Source organism: Diadema setosum, chromosome 5, assembly GCF_964275005.1.
Source record: "Diadema setosum chromosome 5, eeDiaSeto1, whole genome shotgun sequence".
NCBI classification, from domain to species: Eukaryota; Metazoa; Echinodermata; class Echinoidea; order Diadematoida; family Diadematidae; genus Diadema; species Diadema setosum.
In genome coordinates, this window is record NC_092689.1 from 24,257,130 (window position 1) to 24,281,498 (window position 24,369).

A 24,369-nucleotide genomic window follows, 5' to 3' on the forward strand; every position below is an offset into this window, starting at 1 on the left:
CAATTTTTTACCTTATAATTTACCTACCTTAGCTTAAAATCTTTTTTTTTAAGGATGTTGTAGCCTAGACGTGTCGTCTCGCTTGTCTCGTTCGTATGATCGTAGCCGATAGAATTCGTAATTTGTTCGATCGATCGTTGATAATATTCTACGAAAGCCGAAGCACGCTACAGCCGCAGAGAGGGGCAGACACTTTCACGCATGAAACTACATAGGGTAGCTGCGCGATCTTTACATACCCCGAGAAGGTGAACGCATAAAAAAAAAGTCCGACATACAAACGGCGACAGCGCACTACTCCGTCATCGTATCATCAGGAGATTCTGGGAGGTGATTTTTCTGCATTTTCGTGATATTCATTGAGAAATTCAGGTACGATTATGGAATAACTTCTATTATAAGAGCATTTCAAACTTTCGTGCGCGATATCTAGACCCCTCAACCATACGTTGTAAGCACGTACAACTAACTTACCACGTGCACAACGTACGATGCACGTAACCCCTCACGGCCAGGTGTGGCGTACGGGCCACGTACTTACACCCTGCGCAACCGTGCGAGTGTCGTGCGTAGACGTACTTCCTGCTCTAGTCACTCCCTCCCCACGTTTTCAGAAAAAACGTGAATGCCGTGGCCTCCGCCAAAAACGTATGGACTAAAAGCACGCACGGCGAGTTGTGACCAGGGTTTAACGGTGCGTGGTCTCTTCTGATTCATACAGTACCAATTCCTTTGTTCGCCGAAATACCAGTCAAATCTTGTAATAGAAAGCAATAAAGGGTATTAAAAGAAAAATGATTTAGTTCATGTGAATGGAATTTGAAATCAATAGCCATGGTCACATTGGCAAAAGATTTGAAATTAAAGATCGGGATCTTACACTTCTCGATCTTTTGCCAGTGTGACCGCCGCGGTTAATGTGTAAGATGTATCCACCTGGACACAGATATTTTGATCTGACATTCATGCATACATTCACGTACATGTGCATACTACTCACTTTCATATTTCATGTTTGCTTTTTGACATTTTCATCTTTTTAATTTCTTCGGTTTTTATTCTTTTGAATTTTCTTTATTTTTGTTTTCCTTCAGATTTCTAGAGTTCTTTTAATTCATTTATGATTGGTTTTATTCTATTTTCATTTTATTTTCAGTTCACAGAAGCCAAAAACCTTCCATCGTGTGTCGTCCGTAAGCTCAATGCCCTCCCTTCCCTCTTTTTTTTTCTTCCGGGGGGGGGGGGTTACTGTATAAGGAACTCCAAATCCCGGGAAGCAAGGAATTTATAACAATCTTATCTATGACCATAGGTGATAGAGCCTAAGGTGATGCCATGAGTACGTACAAACCATACATCGGTGACTGTAACGGCTAACTGTGGTGGACTAAATTGGTAGGTAATCTTTAAGTTTTCATCTTCTTATCGAAAATGCATGAAATAATATGTCACCAAACTTGGCAGGTATTGCTAAAATATTCTCAGTGGCAATGATTTAATGTATCAAGTTCGGGGACGGAAACACCAAAGGCGAAACGATCATACCCTCGAGATGGAAATATATACATTCATGACAGTAAGCATGAATATCTTCAATATTACTAGTAATTGCAGGGGAGGGGAGCAAGCGACAACGCCCAGAGACCGGAGCAAGGGGAGGGTGTGGAACAGGAAATCCCCTTACTTCACCGGGGAGGGTGGGGGGGGGGGGGGCTTTTGCGGTTTTAGAATTGAAATTCAACGATCTGTTGCACACTTTTGGTGGAACATGTACAAAGTTTTGAGGAAAAAAAAAGGTACTAACAATCAATATACACTTTGTATATGGACAATGTGAATGGCGAGATCTCGTTTACATATCTATCACCTCTTGATCCGCTTTTGGAGGTGAATAGAATGGGGAGGTGGTGTCCCCCTGCCACACGAGGAATCTCTTGCATTTTTAAAATTTCCAAATTTCACTTTCTTTGTTGCCAAAGAAAGTGAAATGTCTAATGCATGTTCTTTTCGAAAAATTAAACACAATTTGAATTGAATTGAATTGAACTGAATTGAATTGAATCTTATTTATTTGATTTAATTCAGTTTGATTTAATTAGTACTGAAATTCAACTATCTGGTTCATAACTTCATAACTTTACAGTCTTTACGATAATGGATTAGGGGAGATGGAACTGGGTAAAAGACCTTTTAAAAATATTAGAAACACCATTTTCACAAAAGAGATGTGACATGAGGTGAAAAATGTTTCTGATTATTTGTCAATATGAATGGGCCCTTGGACAAGAACGTAGCATCCACCATACACTGTCAATATCCTCCCACTTGTACAAAGTACCTTGCAACGCTAAAGGGTAGTAATAATGGCGGGACATTCTTGTAATGCAATGGCAACATTGAATAGGCTACCATAGATAAAAAGACCACATTATTCTTACTCTTATAAAGGAACTGTTCAAGTGTGGAAGGACCATGCACTCTTTCTTCACTCCTTTCGCTTCCATGGCCAACGGTGGTAATGTCAAACACTATCTGGGAACTCCAGGGAAGAAAGGATGATCATTATATCTATCAATAAACCCTCTTCAACAATATTACTATCTCTGCGGATTCTCATGTCGTCTCTTCAATCCCAAGCATCATGAAATAAAGTACAAGGACATTGAGAAAGACTCCAAAATGATATTTTATTATTGATTAGAGATGATTTTGCACAGTAGGTTCATTTATACAAATACCCATTAAAGTGCACAATTTTGACAGTTTCAAAAAAAAAAATTACTTGAGAATGTTTGGATGATGAAACAAGGTCGCTATTGCTCGACTTAAAGTTATATTGTGATACACCCAGAAGTATTTTGACAGTGAAACTCCTGACTTAACTGATGATCAAAATGAATCCGGCTTCAGATTACTGATAATAGCCTAATACTGCATCTTAATTTTGTTTTAGTTCTTCTTTATTTTTCCCACTAATCGCAACACTCAATAAAACGGGCTTAGTTATTCTACATTTTGCTAATTTTTTTGATGGCATGTCATATGATCAATGATTTTCTAGAATCCTTCCCCTAAAGGTTCTAAACATGTACAACACACAATGGGGGTGCTATCCCCATTTTGTTCATCATCGCGTTGCCCAGATATTGGGGAATTTTCACTACAGGAAGACCGGGAGTACACGGAGGCAATCAGCCGTGACAGTCCGCTCGTGGCATTCCTGTGTGGACGAAGGCGTGGGGACCACATTGGCTGGCTGACTGACTCAATCCTGCCCTGCATTGGGACCGAACGCTATTTTGGCCGAGCACATACCGTACTCATTTTCCCCAGGACGGGACGTTGCTCGGATTTGATCATGCGCAGAAGTAAATTTGGCCCTCGGCACGCTCAACTAGACTAAGCAAAAATAGTCCTAGTTAATGGCAAATGAAATGAGTTGGATTGCCGGGTATGAGGTTAAAAATAAACAGTTCTATTTTAAGTGTACATGGACTCAAACACAGATGGGAGAGAATATATTATTTGTAAGTTTGTACATGAATTGTCCTAAATGTGGAAAATACAAATCCTTTACCTTTAGATTTTGTTTTAACGAATTAAAACATCAGTGTGACTTCTCCACAATTCATTACAAATAATACGAAGGGCTTTCTTCAATAACAAAAGTAGTCTTTCCAAATGCGACGAACATGTGTTTCCCCATGCGAGTACACCATAATTTAAAGGTAAAATCAGATATGAATATAACATTAAAAGAACGTTCTTGGGTACACAAAATTTAACTTTATTTATGACACCTATATTTCTTGAAATAATACGGCTTATGGAATCATTATATAAATTCCAATTGAGTTTACGGTGAAGAATCAAACCAAAACATTTAATTGAAGAGAAATCTTTAATAACTGTGTGGTTTAGGTAAACATTCCTCGGTACATTGATTTTTCAAAGGAATTGCTAAAAATCATGCTTTTAGCTTTGTGAAGGTTTCTTGACAATTTATTTGGTCTTATCCATTGAAGTTATTTATACAATTCAATATTCAAAATATCAATTAACTATTATGAGGATCAGAATGTAAAAGGAATACATTAGAATCATCAGCAAATAATAGAAAGGAAAGAATGCTTGATGAATTCGGCATGTCATTAATATAAGGAATAAATAAAAAAGGTCCAAGCAAATACTTTCTTGAGGCATTCCACAATTGACATTTTGCATAACAGATGTATGTTCATTTACATAAACGAATTGCTTACGATTAAAAAGATAATTCCTGAATCACTCGAAGGCTTTCCCTCTGATACCAGAGTGTGATAATTTATAACGAAGTATATTGTGGTCAATGGTATCAAAGTCTTTGGAGTAGTCCAGGAAAACGCCAATTGAATGAAGAAATTGATCAATAACTTTTGAGACTTTATCAAGACTCAAGTATTGCGTATAGGATGTGTTATGGTTTTACCGAAAACTAAATTGATAATGAGAAATTATTTTATAAGTGTCCAAAAACTTTAATAATCTGAAATGAACAACTCTTTCAAGTAATTTCGAAATAGAAGTCATCAAAGATATGGGTTGATAATTACAAACATCTTCCCTATCCCCTTTTTTTTGTAAATGGGAATTACTTTGGAAATTTTCATACCTTCAGGGACAACTCCGTTACACAAAGACAAATTAAACATGTACTAATGGATCAACGATAAAATTCATAATGTTTTTTCAAAAGAACATTATCAATACATGTACTGTCGTGCCCAGCACTTTTTTTTTTTCAAATTCTGAACAATATCTACCAATTTGTTTCTTTCTAATGGAATGAAAAACAATGAGTTGGGATTAGGAGTTTGTAAAAAAAAAAAAAAAAAAAAAAAATCAAGAAACTTCTTTTGGGTATCCGGAATATTGCGAGCAAGATAATTGCCTATTTGCGAGAAATATTGATTAAAAATATTTGAAATTGATGTAGAATTATTAATAATTAGATTACTATGTTTAGATTGTGGCAATACGTGGTTTTTCTGTGTATTTATTAGTAGCTGTATTAATAATTTTCCACGTATTTTGAATATCGTGTTTAAACAAAAATATGTGAGTAGTAAAATATTCACGTTTCTTGCACCGTATTACTTGCGTGAGAACCTTTTTATATGAAGTATAATTATTTATAATGAGATTGCTGAGTGTGTTTAATTTCATCAGCATAATTCAAATTATTCTTACGATTAATCAATCGCAACGGAGATTCAGATATCCAAGGCAGCCTAGGAAATATTTTCTAGGTTTTTTTTTTTCCTAATAATAGAAACATGCTTATCCAGAAATGGAATTAACGTTTGCATTAACAAATTATAAACTTAAGTTGGATCTTCAGTATCATATACATCGGTCCAGTCCACATCGTTTATGTCGTCTTGTAACCTATATATGGTCAGGTGTTATTTTCCGGAAACTCACCATATAGGGGGCTTTAAAGTAATTCTGTGGTTAAGGGGATATAAGTGCAAATGGGATAATGGTAAGATAGATCTGATAAAACAATTCCGGAGGCAGGTAGAGAGCTGATGTTACAAAATATACTATCGATAAGTGTCGCAGAATGATTGGCTATGATTTGGTTTTGTTTTAAGTGGAAAATAAGACGAAGAAGTCATGATATCCAGAAAATTTTGGGCAGTGTTTAAAGTCTGAAACTTTGACAAATCAACATCAAAATCTCCCAAAATAAAACAATCTTTATTATTAAGAGTTAGGTTAACAGTGTAGTAATCATGGTAATAGGGATTGTAGATAATAAAAAAAAAATCACGAATATTTGAATTAGGAGGTCTATATAATACTGACACAATTATATTCTTTGAATTAGGGACCTTCATTTCAATTACAAGTGATTCAACGATTTCATTCATACAATTCAATTCAATTAACATAATCCAGGTTTGTTTGTTTTTTTTAACATATAAAGCAATTTACGCCTCCGCCCATTCTCTGATTTCTGCTATTATGTATGAAATCATAACCTGGGAGTGAAAATGTGGCAGAAAAACCCTGAGTGGCCACATATTTCATGATGGGACAGTTGTGAAGTAAAATCTCAAGATTGATTGAGTTCGAGGCCATCGAGAGGTCCAGGAACATGGAGGAAAGTCAAAGTTATCTTGTCTGGACAATGCCAGAATAATTATGATCCTATATACGTTCACAAAAATCAGCCGTTTTAAGCAAAAGAATGTTTTATACTTATCTAAATCTGTTTGTTATTCTTACCTAAACTTTCATATAATAATGCCTTTGGAGGCGTAAATCTAACGTGCATTGGGATGCTGGAATTGTTGACGTTGTTTATTATGCACTATTTATATGCTAACTCTGTACAAGAGAATATGCTGGTGAAAATAAATCTATCTAAACTAATAAATCATTCAATCATTCTTGACTACGACCAACTGAATGTAGTACATCGCTTTTCATAATTATGAGCACATCAATAAAAGAAAGATCCCAGCAACTTACGATGATTTTGTTGCCTATAACCTGAACTGAGCAACAAATGCATTGACCCACGATTTCAGTGATGATTTAACTCAAAATATGTTGCGCAATTATATCACAGTGAATTAATGTAAAGATATGTATCATACTTTTTCTGAGGGCACTTTTTTATCGCATTTAAACATAAGGAGTGTGAATAGACACCTCTATGATGAACATTTTTATCAGAAACTGATGCAAGTCAGTTGTTTTCGGTTATTGGGTAAAGTGAAACAGGAAATTCCTTTCCTGTTTCTTTTCAAATTTCTTTGAAATTGATTGTTAACATTTATTTGTTAATAATAGACCGGATAAGAATGATAGGGGTATTCCATTGTACATAATATATCACGTACTTTTCAATATTTTGTTCATGAAGATATTTTTCAGAATAGACAATATTGCGGAATACTCAAATATCAATGATTTTGTAATTTATTTTTCAGATTTTGATAGACTAACAGGTCTAGGAGTTGAATCGCTCTATGGTATGCCCTCTCATATGTTTTTCTTTCTCCTTGTCTTTTATCAGGCGTCAAAATGATATTAGTTTTTTTTTTTTCTGGACAATTATTTTTTTTCTCTCGACTTATTTCTGCGACGATCGTCGTCTCCATTGTGCGTTATTGTTTGTTCTGTTGTCCGTGTGTTTGTTGTGTCTCTTTTGTCCATTCTGTCTCTCTTTCTCCTTGTCATTTATCAGTTGTCACAATAATATTATTTTTTTCCTCGACATACAATTTGCTTCTCTCACAATATTATTTTTCCCGACAATTATGACTTGTTTCTCTCGACATGCTTCTGCCAAAAATAGCTGTCCCTGTTGTGCTTTCTTGTTTGCTAATTGTCCCCGCCGAACGAGTTCGAGCAGGGGACTATGAAACGGGCTCCGTACGTGTGTGTGTCCGTGTGTGTGTGTGTGTGTGGGTGTGTGTGTGTGTGTGTATGTGTGTGTGTGCGTCCGTGTGTGATCAAAATGTTCAATTTGCTACTTCTCAGTCATTTATGAGCCAATTTTGATTCCGTTTGCTTTATATGATACATGGGAGCTTTGAAACTTTTACACAGAATTTCAGCTGTGACCTTTGACCTTGACCTTTGACTTATATTGTACATTTTGCTACAAAATGCTACTCCTTCGCCATTTCTAACCCGATTTCGATTCCGTTTGCTTTATGTGATGGCACTTGGGGAGGGCTTCAAAACTTCTACACAGAATTCTGACCTTTGACTTCTTTGACCTTTGAGCTTGATTTTTGACCTGTATTGTACATTTTGCTACAAAATGCTACTCCTTCGCCATTTCTAACCCGATTTCGATTCCGTTTGCTTTATGTGATGGCACTAGGTGAGGGCTTCAAAACTTCTACACAGAATTTTGACCTTTGACTTCTTTGACCTTTGACCTTGATTTTTGACCTATATTGTACATTGGCTAAAAAATGCTACTCCGCCATTTCTAACCCGATTTCGATTCCGTTTGCTTTATGTGATGGCACTAGGTGAGTGCTTCAAAACTTCTACACAGAATTTTGACCTTTGACTTCTTTGACCTTTGACCTTGATTTTTGACCTATATTGTACATTTTGCTACTAAATGCTACTTCCGGCGGGGACATATATTACGCACCGCGTAATTTCTACTTTTCCTTGTTGTCTTTCCGTTTGTTGTCTCTCTTTTATCCATTCTGCTTTGTCTCTTAAGGTTTTCCTTTAGTAGTTTTATTGTTGTCTAGTTTTGTTTCATGTTTATTCGCGTCTGTGTAAGTGCATTTATTTGTTGCTCTGTTTTCAGTGGACTTCCAGATTTCTTTTTTTTTTACGGCGCTTCAATTTATCTTTCCATTAATGTGCTCTCCCATAGAAGAGGGCCCACATTCTACAAGCTCTACCTTTTTAGTGGGTCCCTTCATTTTTCGCACTTTGCGTATTGTTATACTTTACTTTACAATATAGTTGACAATATAGTTATCATAATTACTGTAAGGTTCCTCAATTATTGTATAGTCTTTCCATTCTGCAATGTTCTATTTACCTTCTTATCAATTACCACATGAAGTGAAATATGTTTTCTGTCGAAAAGTGAAGTAGATTTTGAATTGAATTGAATACGACTGACTGCGTGCTTGGCGTGGAATGGTTTGTTTGAGTAGATTTCATTATTTTTTTTTTCAGTGATATAATGTGCTTCAAATTTAAATCATATCTACCCATTCTATTAAGTTTTTTTTTTTTTCATCCAGCAAGGAGTAAAACAAAGTATAAAGCATCGTAAAAAAATATTGTTTGATTAATTTCAATTAAGGAAAAAAGAGATACAAAACTAAAAGTGAATCGTGTATAGTAGTATATAACAAGAGATGATCTGACGATATTTTGAAATGCAGAAAATAATGCATTTTCAGGCAAATCTAATGCTCAAGTTGCAAGTGCTATTCCATTTGCCGTGTGTACCCAACAGAAGAATGGTGGAAAAAAAAGTTGAAATAAACACAAGCAGAAGAAGAAGAAGAAAAAAAAAGAGTTTGTTTACTTGTTTTATTTCCATCAGAGAAGACGGCTGGAGAGCCCATATTCAGCTGTACGAGCTGATCTTCTCCCGTGGGATCTAGTTAGATGTTTGGCGGGACCATTTCACCAGTTATGCACCCTGCTCTTTGAATGAATGAAGCAGGATCTTTCGCAAGGTTTAGGACTCTCTAATATTCTGGACCTCCATTTTATGTCCTATCCGAGGGTGAAAGAAGGGTGAATGTGGATGTAGGCCCTAATTAATAAATCATTACGCAGGAAGATTCATAGAGAGCAAAAGATGAGAGGAATTATTTGACAATGTCTCCAATTTGGAAATCTAAGCTGCATAATCCTACATGCCAGAGCCTCATATTGTGAAGATTTTTAGCCATGAAATAAGAATAGCATGTAATGTTGAAAAGAAAAATCAAGCTCTGCGTATGGCCGGATTTATCACCCTAAATATTTCGATAATTAGTGATGCTGAGGCACTGCGATTTAATCAGAATTTTCAGATTTGAGATGTCCATTTTACTACTTATAAGCTAGAAAAACGAGTATCTACAGAAATAAAGGCAGTGGAAGGAGACAGGCAATGGGGTGTGGCAAAGAAAAGGTGACAGAGCTGAAAGAAGAGAAGAAAAGAAGAAATAAAGGAGAAGATCGAGGTGGAGTCCTCGAGTGTCATAGTGGGCTAACATCTCGAATATGATAATGAAAATAATATTGACAGAACATTGCCACAGGTTACACGTACAATCTATAATGGGTCTGCCAGTAAAAATCAGACTTCATGATGTTGGTATTCTGGGCCGAACTAGCCTCCATCTATAGTGTCCATATTTTTGGTAGATCGAGAGGCCTAGCTCTACAACACGTCGGTAGACATCGTAGGTCCTACTGGTGCATCATCAACGTTACATTACTTTTTCTACCTTTGATATTACCGTGTACTAATATTTGTTTGACTGCTAATAATATTTCCTCTGTCATGGTGGAATGGCCTTTGCTTATATTCCTTTTTTCCCCTCCCTTTTCTCCTCTACTTTTGTCCCACAAATTTCGGAACAGTTGCTATGTAGATAATCCTTGACGCCTATAGATTGACAATAGCAACAAAGGCAGGGTTTAAGAGCGTGTAGGGCCTATTTATAGGCATGTAATTGGTCTACCAAGAAAGATGCACGCCATAGAAACGGAGACTTTACTTTTAAAAAATTGGATAATCTGACGTCTCTTAGATTAAAAGATAGGTAGGCTTTAAAATCCTCGATTTCTTCAGAGTTCCTTATTCATTCATTTTTCTGATCCAGCATTTACTTTTCTTATCTTGTATCCCAGGCAAAACTGAGCTATTTGCATACGTCACTTTTATTAAACGTATTGGATGGAATGCAGTTTGTATTTGTGTTTGTATACCTTGAAACGTGAATGCTGAATTGCGCTGTCGAAAATAACGAAAAGAAATATGTTGGGGTTGTTGGTCATTCCTGCCTATTCTGCTGATTAAAAAAGAAAAGATAACCCCCACATCTGGCATATTAGCAAGATTCATCGACAGCCTTTACAACCAAAATATAGATTAAAAAAAGAAAGAAAAGATATGATTAGCATCATTCAAATTAGTTGCGAAAAGGATATCCTATAAGTAAGAGACTGTTAAGCAGAGGAGTGAAGGTTTGGTATGAGTATTCTTCAACTCGTCCCCCTCTGCACAAAATGAAATTTGTAAGATCGCACTGATGTGTGTGTGTATGGGGGGGGGGGGGGGGGAGTGTCCAGCGAGAATCGCATCTACTGCTTTCCGGGCAGCGACACTACCACCAGGCTCTCCTGGTTACCAACAGTGATACATTGAACTTGGAACAAATACCTTAACTCCGAAATTCCGACATGTTATACTAAGTAAGGCCAATCAAATAAAAGCAAGAGATTGTTAAGCTGAAGCGTGAAGATATATGCGTATGTCTCTACTGGTAAGCAGAACACAGTGCCCTGCAGCGTTATCACAACACGTTTGCATATTCGACTATGTGAAAACGCTCGAATTTGACAGTGTGAGGATGATTTTACATTGTGGTCTGGATTTTTCACAAGGATTTCACGTAGTAATTATCTGTTTCACAATGTAAATTGATGAGTCACAATGTGTTTACAATGTGTTCACCTTTGTTTCACATTGTGTTTCATACCGTTGGACACTGTGTTCTTAACAGCAGGGGATTTTTCTTTAGTATTTTATTTGTATCCCTCTGTACAAATGAACTGTGTAGGATCGCAACTGCTGATCAACGTTTTTAACAAACGTTGATTTATCGTTCATCGTGACTTACTTTGGCATCAAAACTCAGTGTGATAACAATACTGACGTCCACGGACGTGGTGCCCAGTGTTCATAGTTACGAGTGACGCAATTCACCAATCTCTTAACAAGTTTGATTGTAATACATTCCTCATCTGGGATTTGAAAGCCAATGATGTCGATGGCACGGGAACGGTGAAGGAAAACTAAAAAAAAAAACTAAAAAAAAAAGAGCTTAGGAACCCTCATATTGAACAATACAACTCAATTAGTAGTTGCAGAACACGCCCTTATTACCTAGCACAACAATCAATGGGGTGGTGCTCATACTATTGACTTTTAACCTCACTTCTGGTCAAGGAGGGTAAATGAAACTATTTGACTATAAAGGATTATTAATCCATCACTGAATAAGGTTCATACTGCACCGGGGTCCATACAAAGCTAATTGGCTTTGAAATCATTCCTCTAAAAGAGATCCTCCTAGCGAAGAGAGACACCGGCTAGGCGGCTACTCGTTACCAATCCTTCCCCAGTGATCTCGAAAAACTTGACTTGATAAAGAGTATTGCAGTGGACAGAAGATAGCCGACTATCAGTTAGTATAGATGCTTAAACTACACGACAACCTTTTGATTACTCTTGTACAAGGGAAATTATAAATGAACGAGCACCACATCCCCAGTATTGTATACCTGATTCACACGCCTGAGAGCGAATGGTTTGGGTGATTCTCTATCTCGATAATGATGATGTTATCAGCGTAATGTGATAAAAGTTTCTTTTTTTCTGACTTGCTCCATTAGTTTGAAATAGCAATTGAAAATGTCAAGGAGGGTGACACCGAACTGTAATGGTTGACAGCTCCGTTGTTTGTCAGATGACTGCGCACACTTTTTTAAGCAAACAGTCGTTTGTTGTCGTTGTGGATGGTTCACCTTTAGCTTGGTTTTGTGTTGCTGTTATTCATTTTTTGTTTTCATAGAAGGACCGAAGGACCCTCACGCGTTATGTAAACCTTCACTATCAAGACTATCGAGAGAATCACTCCTAAACTTCCGTGAGGGTTCAGGGTGTTGACGTAAAAAGAACTATTGTTGAGTTTGGCAGGAAACGCTTGATGATACACTGATTCTACAACGATAATCATTGCATAACATCGAAGGAATGACATGAAGCTAAGCCCTGCGAAAGGAAACACAGGATGTAGAGCGAGAGCAGTGGAGGCTAGATAAGTGTGCCTTCAACGGAACTTCGACAGCGATAAACCAATACGCATTGTCAGTGTGTTGGCCGGTGATCCATTTTGTCATAAGTGAGACATGAAACACAATTTCACCTGTCATCTTGTCCAGCAGTCACTGGGTTTGAAATAGTAAGCACTGTCATATATAATCTTAATGCGATATGTCAAGTTTAAAAATGGTCAGCTGGACATAATAGTCGATCTGCGAAACGTTGCAAACTCTGCCATTTATGAGGGGCAAAACATGCGAGTACAGTTAACACCTACAATCAAATCAATTACTAGTACCAATAGCAATGTTAGTGCTGCAAAATTAGTAATTATATGCTTTTCAAAATGGCTGCAAAAATATTTTGACGACTGTTTCGGTAATTTTACTATATATATCGAATTTACGAGTCAGGATCTTAAGCACGAATACGCAGTGGGCGATCATTAAAGACTTGTATGCCTTTGTCGGTGATCTTCAGAAGGCAAAACAGATTTTAAGATTTGATACAGTCATTTTGCCATTTGAACAAATATGCCGTGTAGTTATTTGAGGAAGTAATAAGTCCTATTTTGACCCCCCCCCCAAAAAAAAAAAAAAAGAATGAAAGAAAAAATATATATATATACAGACATAGGTGTGTCCAATATAAGAACTCGATTGCTTCAGTTTCTTATAATATCTATACCATGGCTCATCTGATCTATTTCAGGAAGTAAGAAATTACATTTCAATTTACAATTCAACATGATCAATGAGTTCTGGGTTGTACAATTATCTAATGAAAAGCAGCTTTAGAAAACTTGTTTGAGGAGGATATAACAGGAAGTGAATCTCGCTCACAGCGCCTACACATGGTATACTTCAGCTTGAAGGTAGTCATTGGATGTGATTCAATATAAGTGTGAGCTATAAAGAAACAGAGCTTTAAACCATACTGACATCGATGACACAATTTTAGTGTGATGCTTCATCTGTGATAATCATAGTGATGTAAAATGGTTCATGATATAAGGTAGGAAATATGCAATGACATGGGGGCTACTTATGACATGTGCACCTTGGAAAACTCGTTAAAAATCATTAATTCAAAAATCAAACTTTTTTTTTTTAAATCTTGGTCTAACTCGAAACACACGATAAGAAATATGTGTTTCTTTTTCAGGTACATTTGATTTATTCACATCACAGCGTAACCTACAGCTACCAAGTACAAAGCAGATTCAAGACAAGGTAAACACAAACGCAGACAATGCAATAATTATCATGTATTAACATATATCATCACTGCATGTCACAATGGCATAGTATAAAGTTTTTAAAGGCAAATGTCATTTCACACGATGTTGTGGATAAGGAGAAGGGGATGAAGTGTGTTTCGCTTAATCCCTATTGAATGCAAGGAAGTAGGCCTACGTGTTATGAATAAACGAGAAAATATATTATGACAATAATACAAGATATATTCAGGGTACCATTTAAGCTCCACCCCATCCCTTCCCATACCTCCCCTCTTCCTCCGTGTCTCCTCATTCCCTTATATCCAAACGTTCATCACTTACCATTGAGTCATACAAGGAACAGTGATGAGGGGAAGTGGGATTTGGATTTCTTTGTTGTTGTTGTTGTTGTTTTTGTTGTGGCTGTTGTTGTTGTTGTTGTTGATGGTTATTATCTAGTTTTCAAACAAGAAATATTATGCATATGTATTCATACATAGTTTGTATGGAAATGACAAGAAACAATCTATCGTGATTTTTTCATCACTACAATAAGTTGTACACATAAATCATGTAATACAATGTACTATATGTTGATCCATACTATCTTGATCTTGATGGCTGCCTCTGAGGATATCATGATGTGACACTTGGTTGTCTAAACATAAACAAGACACCCAAGAAGTATCTAAAAGAAGCAAGACAACAGTCGCTTAAGAAGAAGAAGAAGAAGAAGAAGAAGAAGAAGAAGAAGAGAGAGAGGAAAGAGTTAAGGGATAAGTTGTACAGAGCAACGAATCTGAATCACAAAACGTATTCGTATTGAAGTCTTCGTATAAGGTGCATAGCCAGGCGAAAACGAGAAATTACGACCTAAATGAAATTATGTATGCCTGTTTTGGATATCATTGTTTGAGTGTATTGTTGTGCATGTGGGTGTTAGTGAAAGAAGAGTGTGTTATGATGATTTTTTAAAGTTGATAAGAAGTGGCCTGTCATAAAAAAAAACCTACTCGCCGTTTCGATCGTAGCATACACTCTAAAAAAAATAAATAAATAAATAAATAAATCCGAGTCAGAGTTGACCCGGAACTGTGTCCGCTGGGGTCACACACCGTTCCGGGTCAAAAATGACTTGGAATTTGGTCATGAAGACCCCGAATGGGGTCACCCTGACCCAATTCATGACGCTGAATGGGTCATATCTGACCCCATTCCTAGTCATTTCTGACCCGGAACAGTGTGTGACCCCAACGGACCCAGTTCCGGGTAAGTTCTGACTCGGATGTTTTAAAAGTGTACCCTGACCATACACGCTAATCAGAAAACAAGACTAAATTCTTGTCATGTTCTATACCTGTAAGAGTGCAACATCGGATTCATTTCCGTTATGACAAATTGGTAACGATAAAGTAGTGCAAGTCACTCCTTCTGCAGATTTCTTTATTGTCACTATTTTGGTCCCGTTTTCCATTGGGGCTACCACCACATTTTCTGTATATTCTGTCAAAGTGCGGTGAGTTAAATGACTTTTTGTAATTTCTGTCTCGAATGGGGACGTGTGCAAAACACATGCAAATTAGGGCGTGAAACCAGCTATGCACCGTTCGTCCACCCACTTTATCCTTTCTACCATACTCTGTTTTTGCAGTCTCTTGCAGCCGATATATTTAAGCCTTGCAAACTTGAAACAGGTTCATTACGATTTCGTGTGAGCTGAAAGACAGAGAACCAGAGAAATACGGAGAACTTTCATCATGGCACTTGGACTGTCACTAATGTTGATAGCATGTGCTCTGGCTGTGACAGGGGGTGATAGGGTAGACACGCCTGAAGAAGCCATGGTAAGTCAAATTTCCAGCCCTGTGATAATGTTTGTTTTCTGTTTCCAAATTTCCGACATCTGTATGCATTTCTCTTTCATGAAATAATATATCATAAATCATGCCTTGCCTTGTTACAGTATCAGAACTGAAATAACCTTCAATGATTCTCTATTGAGAACTAACGTTATATTTTTCTCTTTATACGGCTTCGAATGTTCAAAGTTCTACCTATCATGCAAGCAGTGTGAGACTGCTCTGGGTTTACAACCACTCACATGATGAGGAATAACAAACAAATTGAAAAGCATCCGATCAGGACTATTTCTGGCTTCACTAAGTCTTTTGAGGCTTTTCTTTTCGATATCACAGAATCACTAAGAATCTTAACGCAAGTTAAAATCTGTATTTCGTGTCTCATCTTCTTGTATATTACACTAACACAGTGTCTCAGAGAAAGCATGAATGACTGGACATTTATCAAGGAAAGTGCCAAAAGATATGCGCTTTTCAATTTACAACTACAACATGTGATAATTAATTCTTCATTTGAATCTACGGCACAGGGTTTTATTTTGTATGCACATGACATTGCTTAAATTATGGGTAGTTCTTGAATTTCAGGGCGGTGAGTTGGCTCAGTCGGTAGCGCGTCTGCCTCACGATCACGCGGCCCGGGTTCGAACCCGAGTCTGGACTGAGCAATGTTGTGTGTAAACATACCGTCCCCTCTAGCAAGAGGCAAAACACTCTGTCCCTCGGATAGGACATAAAATGGAGGTCTCGTGTATGAGAGAGTCACAGCTCATGCACGTAAAAGATCCCGCTTCATTCATTCATCGCAAAGAGCATGGTGTTTAACCCGGTGAAGTGGTCCCACCCCACATCCAACTGGACCCCATGGAAGACCAGCTTAGTGTAGCTGAATATGGGCTATCCAGCCATCTTCATAGATGGAAAATGAACAACAACAACAATTCATGTTATTGCAGTTGCTTTTAGCCATGAAAAAAATCATAACATTGTATTGAAAACCTTTCTTCTCCTGTTTGCATTACCACACAGGCGTATCTGAATAAGTACCAGTACTTGCAAACTTCTGAAATGAAAGACGGAATGCCCATGACAAACGACATCTATGTGCAAGTCATCAAGTACTTCCAGGAATTCAATAACATGACTGTTACGGGTGAGATTTTACTCAGCAGTTGAAGGATTGTCAGAGATTATTGTCAAGTCTGAAATCCACTTATTCTATTCACTCTATTGCGTGATTAGATTTCAGTGTGTTTAAGTGTTATCTATATCTGTCTAAACTAATAACTTGGTACCTATATAGACTGCATGATACTTTCCGTGTTTTACAATTTCAACGTAATTTCATTTTTTTTTTTTTACATTTTATGCGCAATGCCATTATATTCTAATATTCTGTATTGATTGGCATTTGCCAACAATTCTCAAATAGTGTTGGGAATCCTACAAAGCTTGATATTATTTATACAATTTTAGGTATTCACATGGCTGTATCAATAGCTCTTAAAAATATTTTTCAATAAGTGAATACTCTTAGTTATGATCAGAGTTAATAGACAAGAGCAAATGAAATTCAGTCATTCCAATTCATCGGATTTACGTTAAGATGAATCAAGATATCGGAAATAAAAATGAAGAACTATTGACAATTTTGACGGCTGATGCTGATTATGTGTTTTGTTTTGTTTTTCAATTTGTGTCAAAATAATGTAGGTGAACTGGATGAAGAGACGTACGCGTTGATGAACATGCCTCGGTGTGGTATGCCGGACATGTCCGAAGACCGGGAGAAAGATATGGTTCGGCGCAAGAAACGTTATTCACTGTCGGATCAGCGTTGGCCAAGGAACGAGTTGACTTGGCGTATTAACTCGCGCACGCCTGACCTGAGTGCAGCTGCCGTCGACCAGATCATGGAAAGAGCACTGAAAGTGAGTATCACAGCCCTTTTACCCCGGCCTGAGGCTAAATGGGCTCTCTCTTCTCTTATTTCTCGTACAGTACTTCTTTTACTTGAGAAGGAAATGTAACATTTTCTTATCTTTTTTGCTTCATGTGAACGACGTAATGTGTATAATTTAAAGCTTCCAGTTAACATTTAAGGCTACAAATGAACAACACTTACAGTATATGCATGATCAAAACAAGGCAGGGAATGAGTAATGGAAAACAATCATCACGACAGCTAGGGAGTATGACTAGGGAGAGCGACAAATGCGTTACGCAGTCAGTGTATCGCTTGAATCAAAAGTAAAGAACTTAATTTCTGAAAGAAAGATATTATTCAGAGGGGTGGAGGTTCAGGTGCGATTTTCTGTAACTACATTGGTTACAGTGTCTCTCCTTCCGTCACGTACGTCACGTACTGTTCTTGATAGCCTTGATTTTGACTGAAATGTATTTCTACATTTTTATTTACTCATCGAATGTTAATAATTATGAATTTGTTTCAGAACCTCCAAACTCAGGTTTTGAGATTGACGTACTGCAAGGGGCTGGAGTGACTTTTTTATATTCGTGAATTTGTCATTTTGATCTTTCTGCTTAAAAAAAAAAAAAAAAAAAAAAAGGTAACCTGGAACGTAAATGTTTAGGAAAATGGCCGTTTTTTCCTGGTTACCACTGTGGTTCATGCAAATTTCTGCTCTATAGGTCTGGAGCGACGTGTCAGCACTCAGCTTTACAAAAGTGACCAGCGGGGATGCCGATATCATCATCGACTTCGTGCGAGGTAGACATACTGCTTTGGACCCCAACGATTTCGACGGACCCGGCAACGTTCTCGCGCATGCCTTCTTCCCCAATAGGTTTAGTAGCATTGCAGGCGACGCCCACTTCGATGAAGACGAACTGTTCACAGAAAATACAAACCAAGGTTTGTGTGATGCTCCAATGCATTCCTTTTCAAGAAAGAAAAATGCACTTGGTCGGTGTTTTTACGGCTGTTGTTATTGCTGCTTTAGTTTTCCTAGTGCACATCTTGCAATTCGTTGAAATGAGGCAAACATGTTGCTATGCAAACTTATCGTGACTTCCTAGAATTAATCTTCATTGCTTTGAGGCTAAAAGAATAAATTGCAGGAAATGGACACAATATGTCATACAGATGGAAAAAAAAAAAAGAATATCTACCCATCGCTGTGTCAACATTCTACGCTGAAACACGGAAACTGAATATATTTGTATAATATTGACTGGTCTTGAGGGAGATACCAGAAAATATTCTTTCAGTGCGGGCTATATTTTCTGGTATCTCCCTCAAGGCCAGTATCATGATTATTACCTATCCCCTGGGTAAATTAGGAAAATATATGAATACGGCTATACATTATGATAAAGATCGAGCCACATTTGACTTACCTGTAGATCCTCACCAACATGTCGAATTGTTGCAAAATTGTTCATCAATGTACATCGTTGAACTCCAACTTCCAAGATACATATTATGTAGTTATAACTGGCGAACTTCAAACCTCTGAACTATTTACACTTTGTTTTTGCTTCTGTTTCAATTTGGAGAGTTGTAATAACTGATGGTCACTGTGCAGATATTGAGCACAAATGGACTCATTGTTTGACGCGTAGTGCTGCTGGAAGAGGTCGACCTTGTATGAATTGATTTATTGGTGTTCTTCTGCGGTGCGAGTGTCCCGGATTTTGTGAATGTCTCCTCTTTGTGATTGACCGGAATGTTTACATGTAAAGGGAATGGCGAAACCCGGAAGAAGGATGATACCCACGGATATTGCCCGCTGACCTTTACGACCGATCAAAATCGGTACAACTACAATTGCCCTCAAAACTACCTCATATAGGTAATAATAATTATGTTTTATCGTTGTCTCATGGTACTGTTATCCAACCTTCCAATATTTTTGATGGTATACAGGGAATAAGTACCCGTTAGTGCTTTACTCTCATTTGACATTGCATGTACATTGCTGGTGTTGGTGAGCATATTCTAATAATATGTGAAGGTTTTGAACTGTTCACTTATCACTAATTTAGTGAAATGAATTTCTAATATCTATATCAATGTATTCAGTTATGATGAATCTGAGTATATTCACTCTTCACCTTTTGCTCAGGAATCAACCTGTTCCAGGTAGCCGCTCATGAGTTTGGACACAGTCTAGGCCTCGGTCATTCTCAGATCCAGGCGGCCCTGATGGCGCCTTACTACCGAGGTTACGTTCCAAACTTCGAACTCCACGAAGACGACATAGCCGGGATACAGGCTCATTATGGTGAGTTTATAGTCTTCACGTCTCTCTCCATCAACGGAGGATATTATCATAGCAACACTTTTAATGAAATTAAGCACGCTATTTTACCTCTTTAGTCGGTAATGTAGATTTTCCTTCAAGTCACAGGTCTCAGTATAGCAAAATATTTGAAATGGTTTCTCTGACATTGATTTTAAACAGTCACATTTACATAATATGCTACGTTTATGAGAATCCCCCCCCCCCCAAAAAAAAGGCTGAAGTGAAGTTTTCTTAACACAAAATCACCCCATGTCTCTATACATCAAGTATTTCAAAATGATGTAAATTCAAAAGGCTAGAAGAAAAAAGCTGATATATCGTTAACGTTAATGAATGTCTCACATGAAATTCGTTTCGTGGAAGAAAACAAATCAGCACTTAGTTATTGTGTAAATCATTTTCGCTGTAGGTTTGTGAGCGAATCGTTCCAGTTGGATCTTGAAAAAGAGTGGACAACATGACAATTCGATATCAATGTGCACTTCTTACGCTCTCAACTAATAGGCCTACCGTCTAGTAAAAGCATGATACCTTACTCATACACACGCTTTGCTCTCGACACTTTTCCGTGTTAACTACGGTCATTGACAGGTCCTAATGTCGGCGTGCCGGAAGAGATGGGCACTCCATTGACCCCAGTGGAAAACTGCATGGGAGATGTGTCCTTTGTCACACGGACACAAGATGGGAGCGTATACATCGGAGTAGGTGAGTATGACGAACTTATGACTTTTCTGGACTTTTTTTAAAAGTAATATATGCCTCTGAATCGAAACTTGATAACTTTTCTTTACTGCAAGGAAAAATATGCATTTTGATATGCACTCATATCAATATTTATTCATCATAAATCAGATATTGAAAACGTAATTCGAACAACCAACACTTTCTCTTTGCCAGGTACACAAGTGTTCAGAAGAGTTAACGGCCAACTTGTCGCGGGATACCCCAAGCCAATCAGTGAGGAGTTTCCCGGTCTCCCCAATGAGCTGGATGCCGCTTTCTTCTATGAGCCATGGGGAAGGACATATGCATTCAGGGTAAGTCTGCACCACTGAGTCTACAAATAAGCAAACAGCTTGTATCATCAAACAGGTACGAAAACAGCTTTACTACTTTACACTGTAAGAGATCAATCTTTGCTTTAGACTTAACGTCTGACCTGGGTAGTTGTCTTGTGAAGTTCGCCGAGGACGGAAATACAGTAAGTAGAATTATGTTAAGCATAATCGAAGCATGAACAAAAATGAGGAATATACGGCACAATTACTGAGATATATTAGCGTTTGTGATTCTTGATGTAGTACACCAAGATTGTGCGTACTGAAACAATTTGTGGAACAATGTCGAAATATTAATTTGGAGATATAATGTAAAAAAAAAAAAGAAGAAAGAAATAGCGCATGATCGTTCCTGCTACGGGTTTTGTTTTTTTTTTCCGACCTGTTATCCACTTGATCCCTGTCTTTCTATCGCGCATCTAATTTACCAGGGTGCTCAGTATTGGCGTCTGACCAACCGGAACATCGACCGCGGATTTCCACGCAGTATTGCTGACTTTCGTGGTCTTCCATCTGATCTGTCTTCAGCATTTGTTTGGAGTGGAAATGGTCGAGTCTACTTGACAAAAGGTAAGGATAAAGGAGATTTAATTTCTTTCTTTATTGGTCCAAAATTACGTATAAAAACATGGCATGGAAAATTGTTTTTTACACAAAATGTGAAAAAAATAGTCATGATAATGATTGTTTATAGAATAAACCGTCTACAGTTATGGTTTTCTGAGAAAAAATAGTGATAACTCCTTATATTTTAGGTTTTATTGCGAATCTTACGTGTGGTAGGATGTTTTGTGAGACAACAACTGACCTTCATACTGTATATGCATCAATGTGCTAACTCGAACATTTTAAACACTGCTCCCAATGGTTAACAATACTACAGCTACTGCTAGCTGCACCACCAAAATCCAACCACAATTCCCAATGTATTTCAAGCAATTAAGCTGATTCTTGGACGCAACACCGTGACCGAGTCTGATCACAAGCAGTGAACAGCAGAGTGATAGTAGCCGCACCAGTAGGAAAACAATCAAGAAGCAGGAAAATACGAGTACTCGGCAATGTTTTCTCTCTGGTGGTGATATCGCCGTCGTCAGTATACGGTAAAGTAAGCTGACAGGGGATAGAAATGAAGACAAAATAATACTTATTCTCTGCCTTAGTGACTTTTGCTAACGCGAATATGGCAGGCTGTCACGTGATTAGGTATGTAATGTGTAATCACAAAAGTTTCTGTTGGGCCTACGGTAGACAGCACGAAATCAATGCTGTCGCATAAGCTTCGCCTTGCGTTATTACAGCGTTGCCAGTTTTTGTTCTTTCCAAACACCGTTAGTGGTTTGATGGCCCACGTTATTACTAGTTAATGCCCAATTTTGTTCCCCCAGTCTACGTACAGCTAAGTATAAGTGGTAAACTCAGTTTGGAATTATAATTTCCACGTCTCCCGACAGGAAACCAGTACTACCGCCTCTCGACATATCTACGTAGAGTGGACCGGGGCTACCCTCGCCCACTAGCTGTCTGGGGAGGGCTTCCTTCTACGGTAGACGCAGCATTCCAAGACAGCAATAGGTTTACATACTTCTTTTCGGGTTTAAACTATTACCGATTCAACGATAACACCTTTCAAGTCGACAGCGGCTACCCACAGAGTGCAGCCGTCATGTTTTTGCAGTGTGACCCGGCAGAACTTGAACTTGAATCATCGACTCCTACGTCAGACGCAGCGCTGACGATACCCTCACTGCTCACTCTTGTGCTTCCCGCTCTTTGGGGGTTTTGTCAGTATGGCCATTAATCACTTTGGATTCACTCTTTGACAACCTCACAAGGTTTCTAGAAATTACCGTGTACCCTGATGACACAAACGATTAGAGTGATGCAAAGGTCGATGTGAATTTTTTACTTAACAGTGTACACTGATCAGTCTTTAGATTCATTCTGTGTGATCTAACGATTTGGGGGTTTTTTTGCTTTTGCTTTTCCTTTTGTGAATTAGTATAACGATAATCAGGATTTGGGGGTAATCTGGGAATAAGGTAACTACTGATTTATATATATATATATATATATATATATATATATATATATATTCTGGATAATGTTAATATCATACCCATGTGTCATATGTCAAAAGTCCTTCAAAAGAAATCAAAGAGTATTACTGTGTGTAAATTGTCATCTTTGGTGCCACTCCAGATGTACGTCTGTGTCTGAAGCTGTCTTTAACTCAGATATTGATTGGATATGTGATCCCTGTCTTCTGTCAGAACTTCCATTCAGTACATGCCTAGACGAGTCTGAATATGATCGAGATGAGTCAATTAACCATCCTCCTTTGTTACATGTAAATGTAAACGATGAAATTGATCTGTATCCCCCTGAACACAGTGAGGTAGAGGAGAAACTTCAATCTTTATCCTCAAGTAAAGGTCTTCTTATTTCACATCTAAATGTCTGTTCACTCACTAAGCATTTTGATGAGATAAAACTGTTATCACATTCTAAAATAGATATTTTCACTCTGAGTGAAACTCATCTATTTGATTTGATCGGTAATAATGAGCTGAACATAAAGAATTATAATTTAGAAAGATTAGATAGGAATCGTTCAGGTGGAGGCATTGCATTGTATATCAATGACAACATCAATTATCGTATGAGATATGACCTAATGCACGATAATTTAGAATGTATTGTAGCTGAAATATGTTTAGAAAGACAAAAGCCATTTCTAGTTGTAATCTTTATCGACCACCGAATGCAAGATCAGAAGTGTTTAACCTCATACAAGAATGTTTTTAGGTTCTGGAAGACACAGGCTATGAATATATCATCCTTGGAGGCCTTAATTGTGACATGCTGTCGAGTCCTAAGAAGTGGCAGGCAGAAAAATTATCTGATATTGTAAATGATTTTAATTGTCAACAAATAATAAAAGATCCGACTAGAGTAACAGATTTATCTCAAACAATAATTGATGTGATTATAACAAATGATTGTTCAAAAATACAAGATTTGGGGATCGTGCAGTTAACAATCAGTGATCATTATCAATTAACAATCACAGATAAAATTGAAAAGCATGCTCCCCAAAGAAATGCCGAATAAAGAATAAAATTTCTCTCTGGATGACATCTGAAATACTGGATCTGATACGAGAGAGGGACGAAAAAAAAAAAGTGAAGGCAAAAAATTTCTGTTCAGAAAAGGATTGGTGTGAATACAAATCGAATTCATAGCATCATGTATCAATAATAATAATCGAAATTCGATGTGGGCGTCACTCAAGCATTTATTACCAAACAAAATTACGCACTCTCTGGTTAATTCAGTCAAACTAGGTGATGGTCACTACGTCACAAACCCC

General features: G+C 37.5%; 1 protein-coding gene across 1 annotated transcript; it reads left to right on the forward strand.

Annotated features, from left to right (window-relative positions):
• The first annotated feature begins 15,565 nt into the window (after positions 1-15,565).
• On the forward strand, positions 15,566-22,797 carry LOC140228793 (interstitial collagenase-like). The gene is made up of 9 exons (XM_072309067.1): positions 15,566-15,652; positions 16,697-16,820; positions 17,381-17,598; positions 18,320-18,542; positions 19,756-19,914; positions 20,527-20,643; positions 20,836-20,975; positions 21,428-21,566; positions 22,451-22,797. The coding sequence occupies exons 1-9, from the start codon at positions 15,566-15,568 to the stop codon at positions 22,795-22,797; spliced, it is 1,554 nt and encodes a 517-aa protein (XP_072165168.1).
• The last annotated feature ends 1,572 nt before the right edge of the window (positions 22,798-24,369 follow it).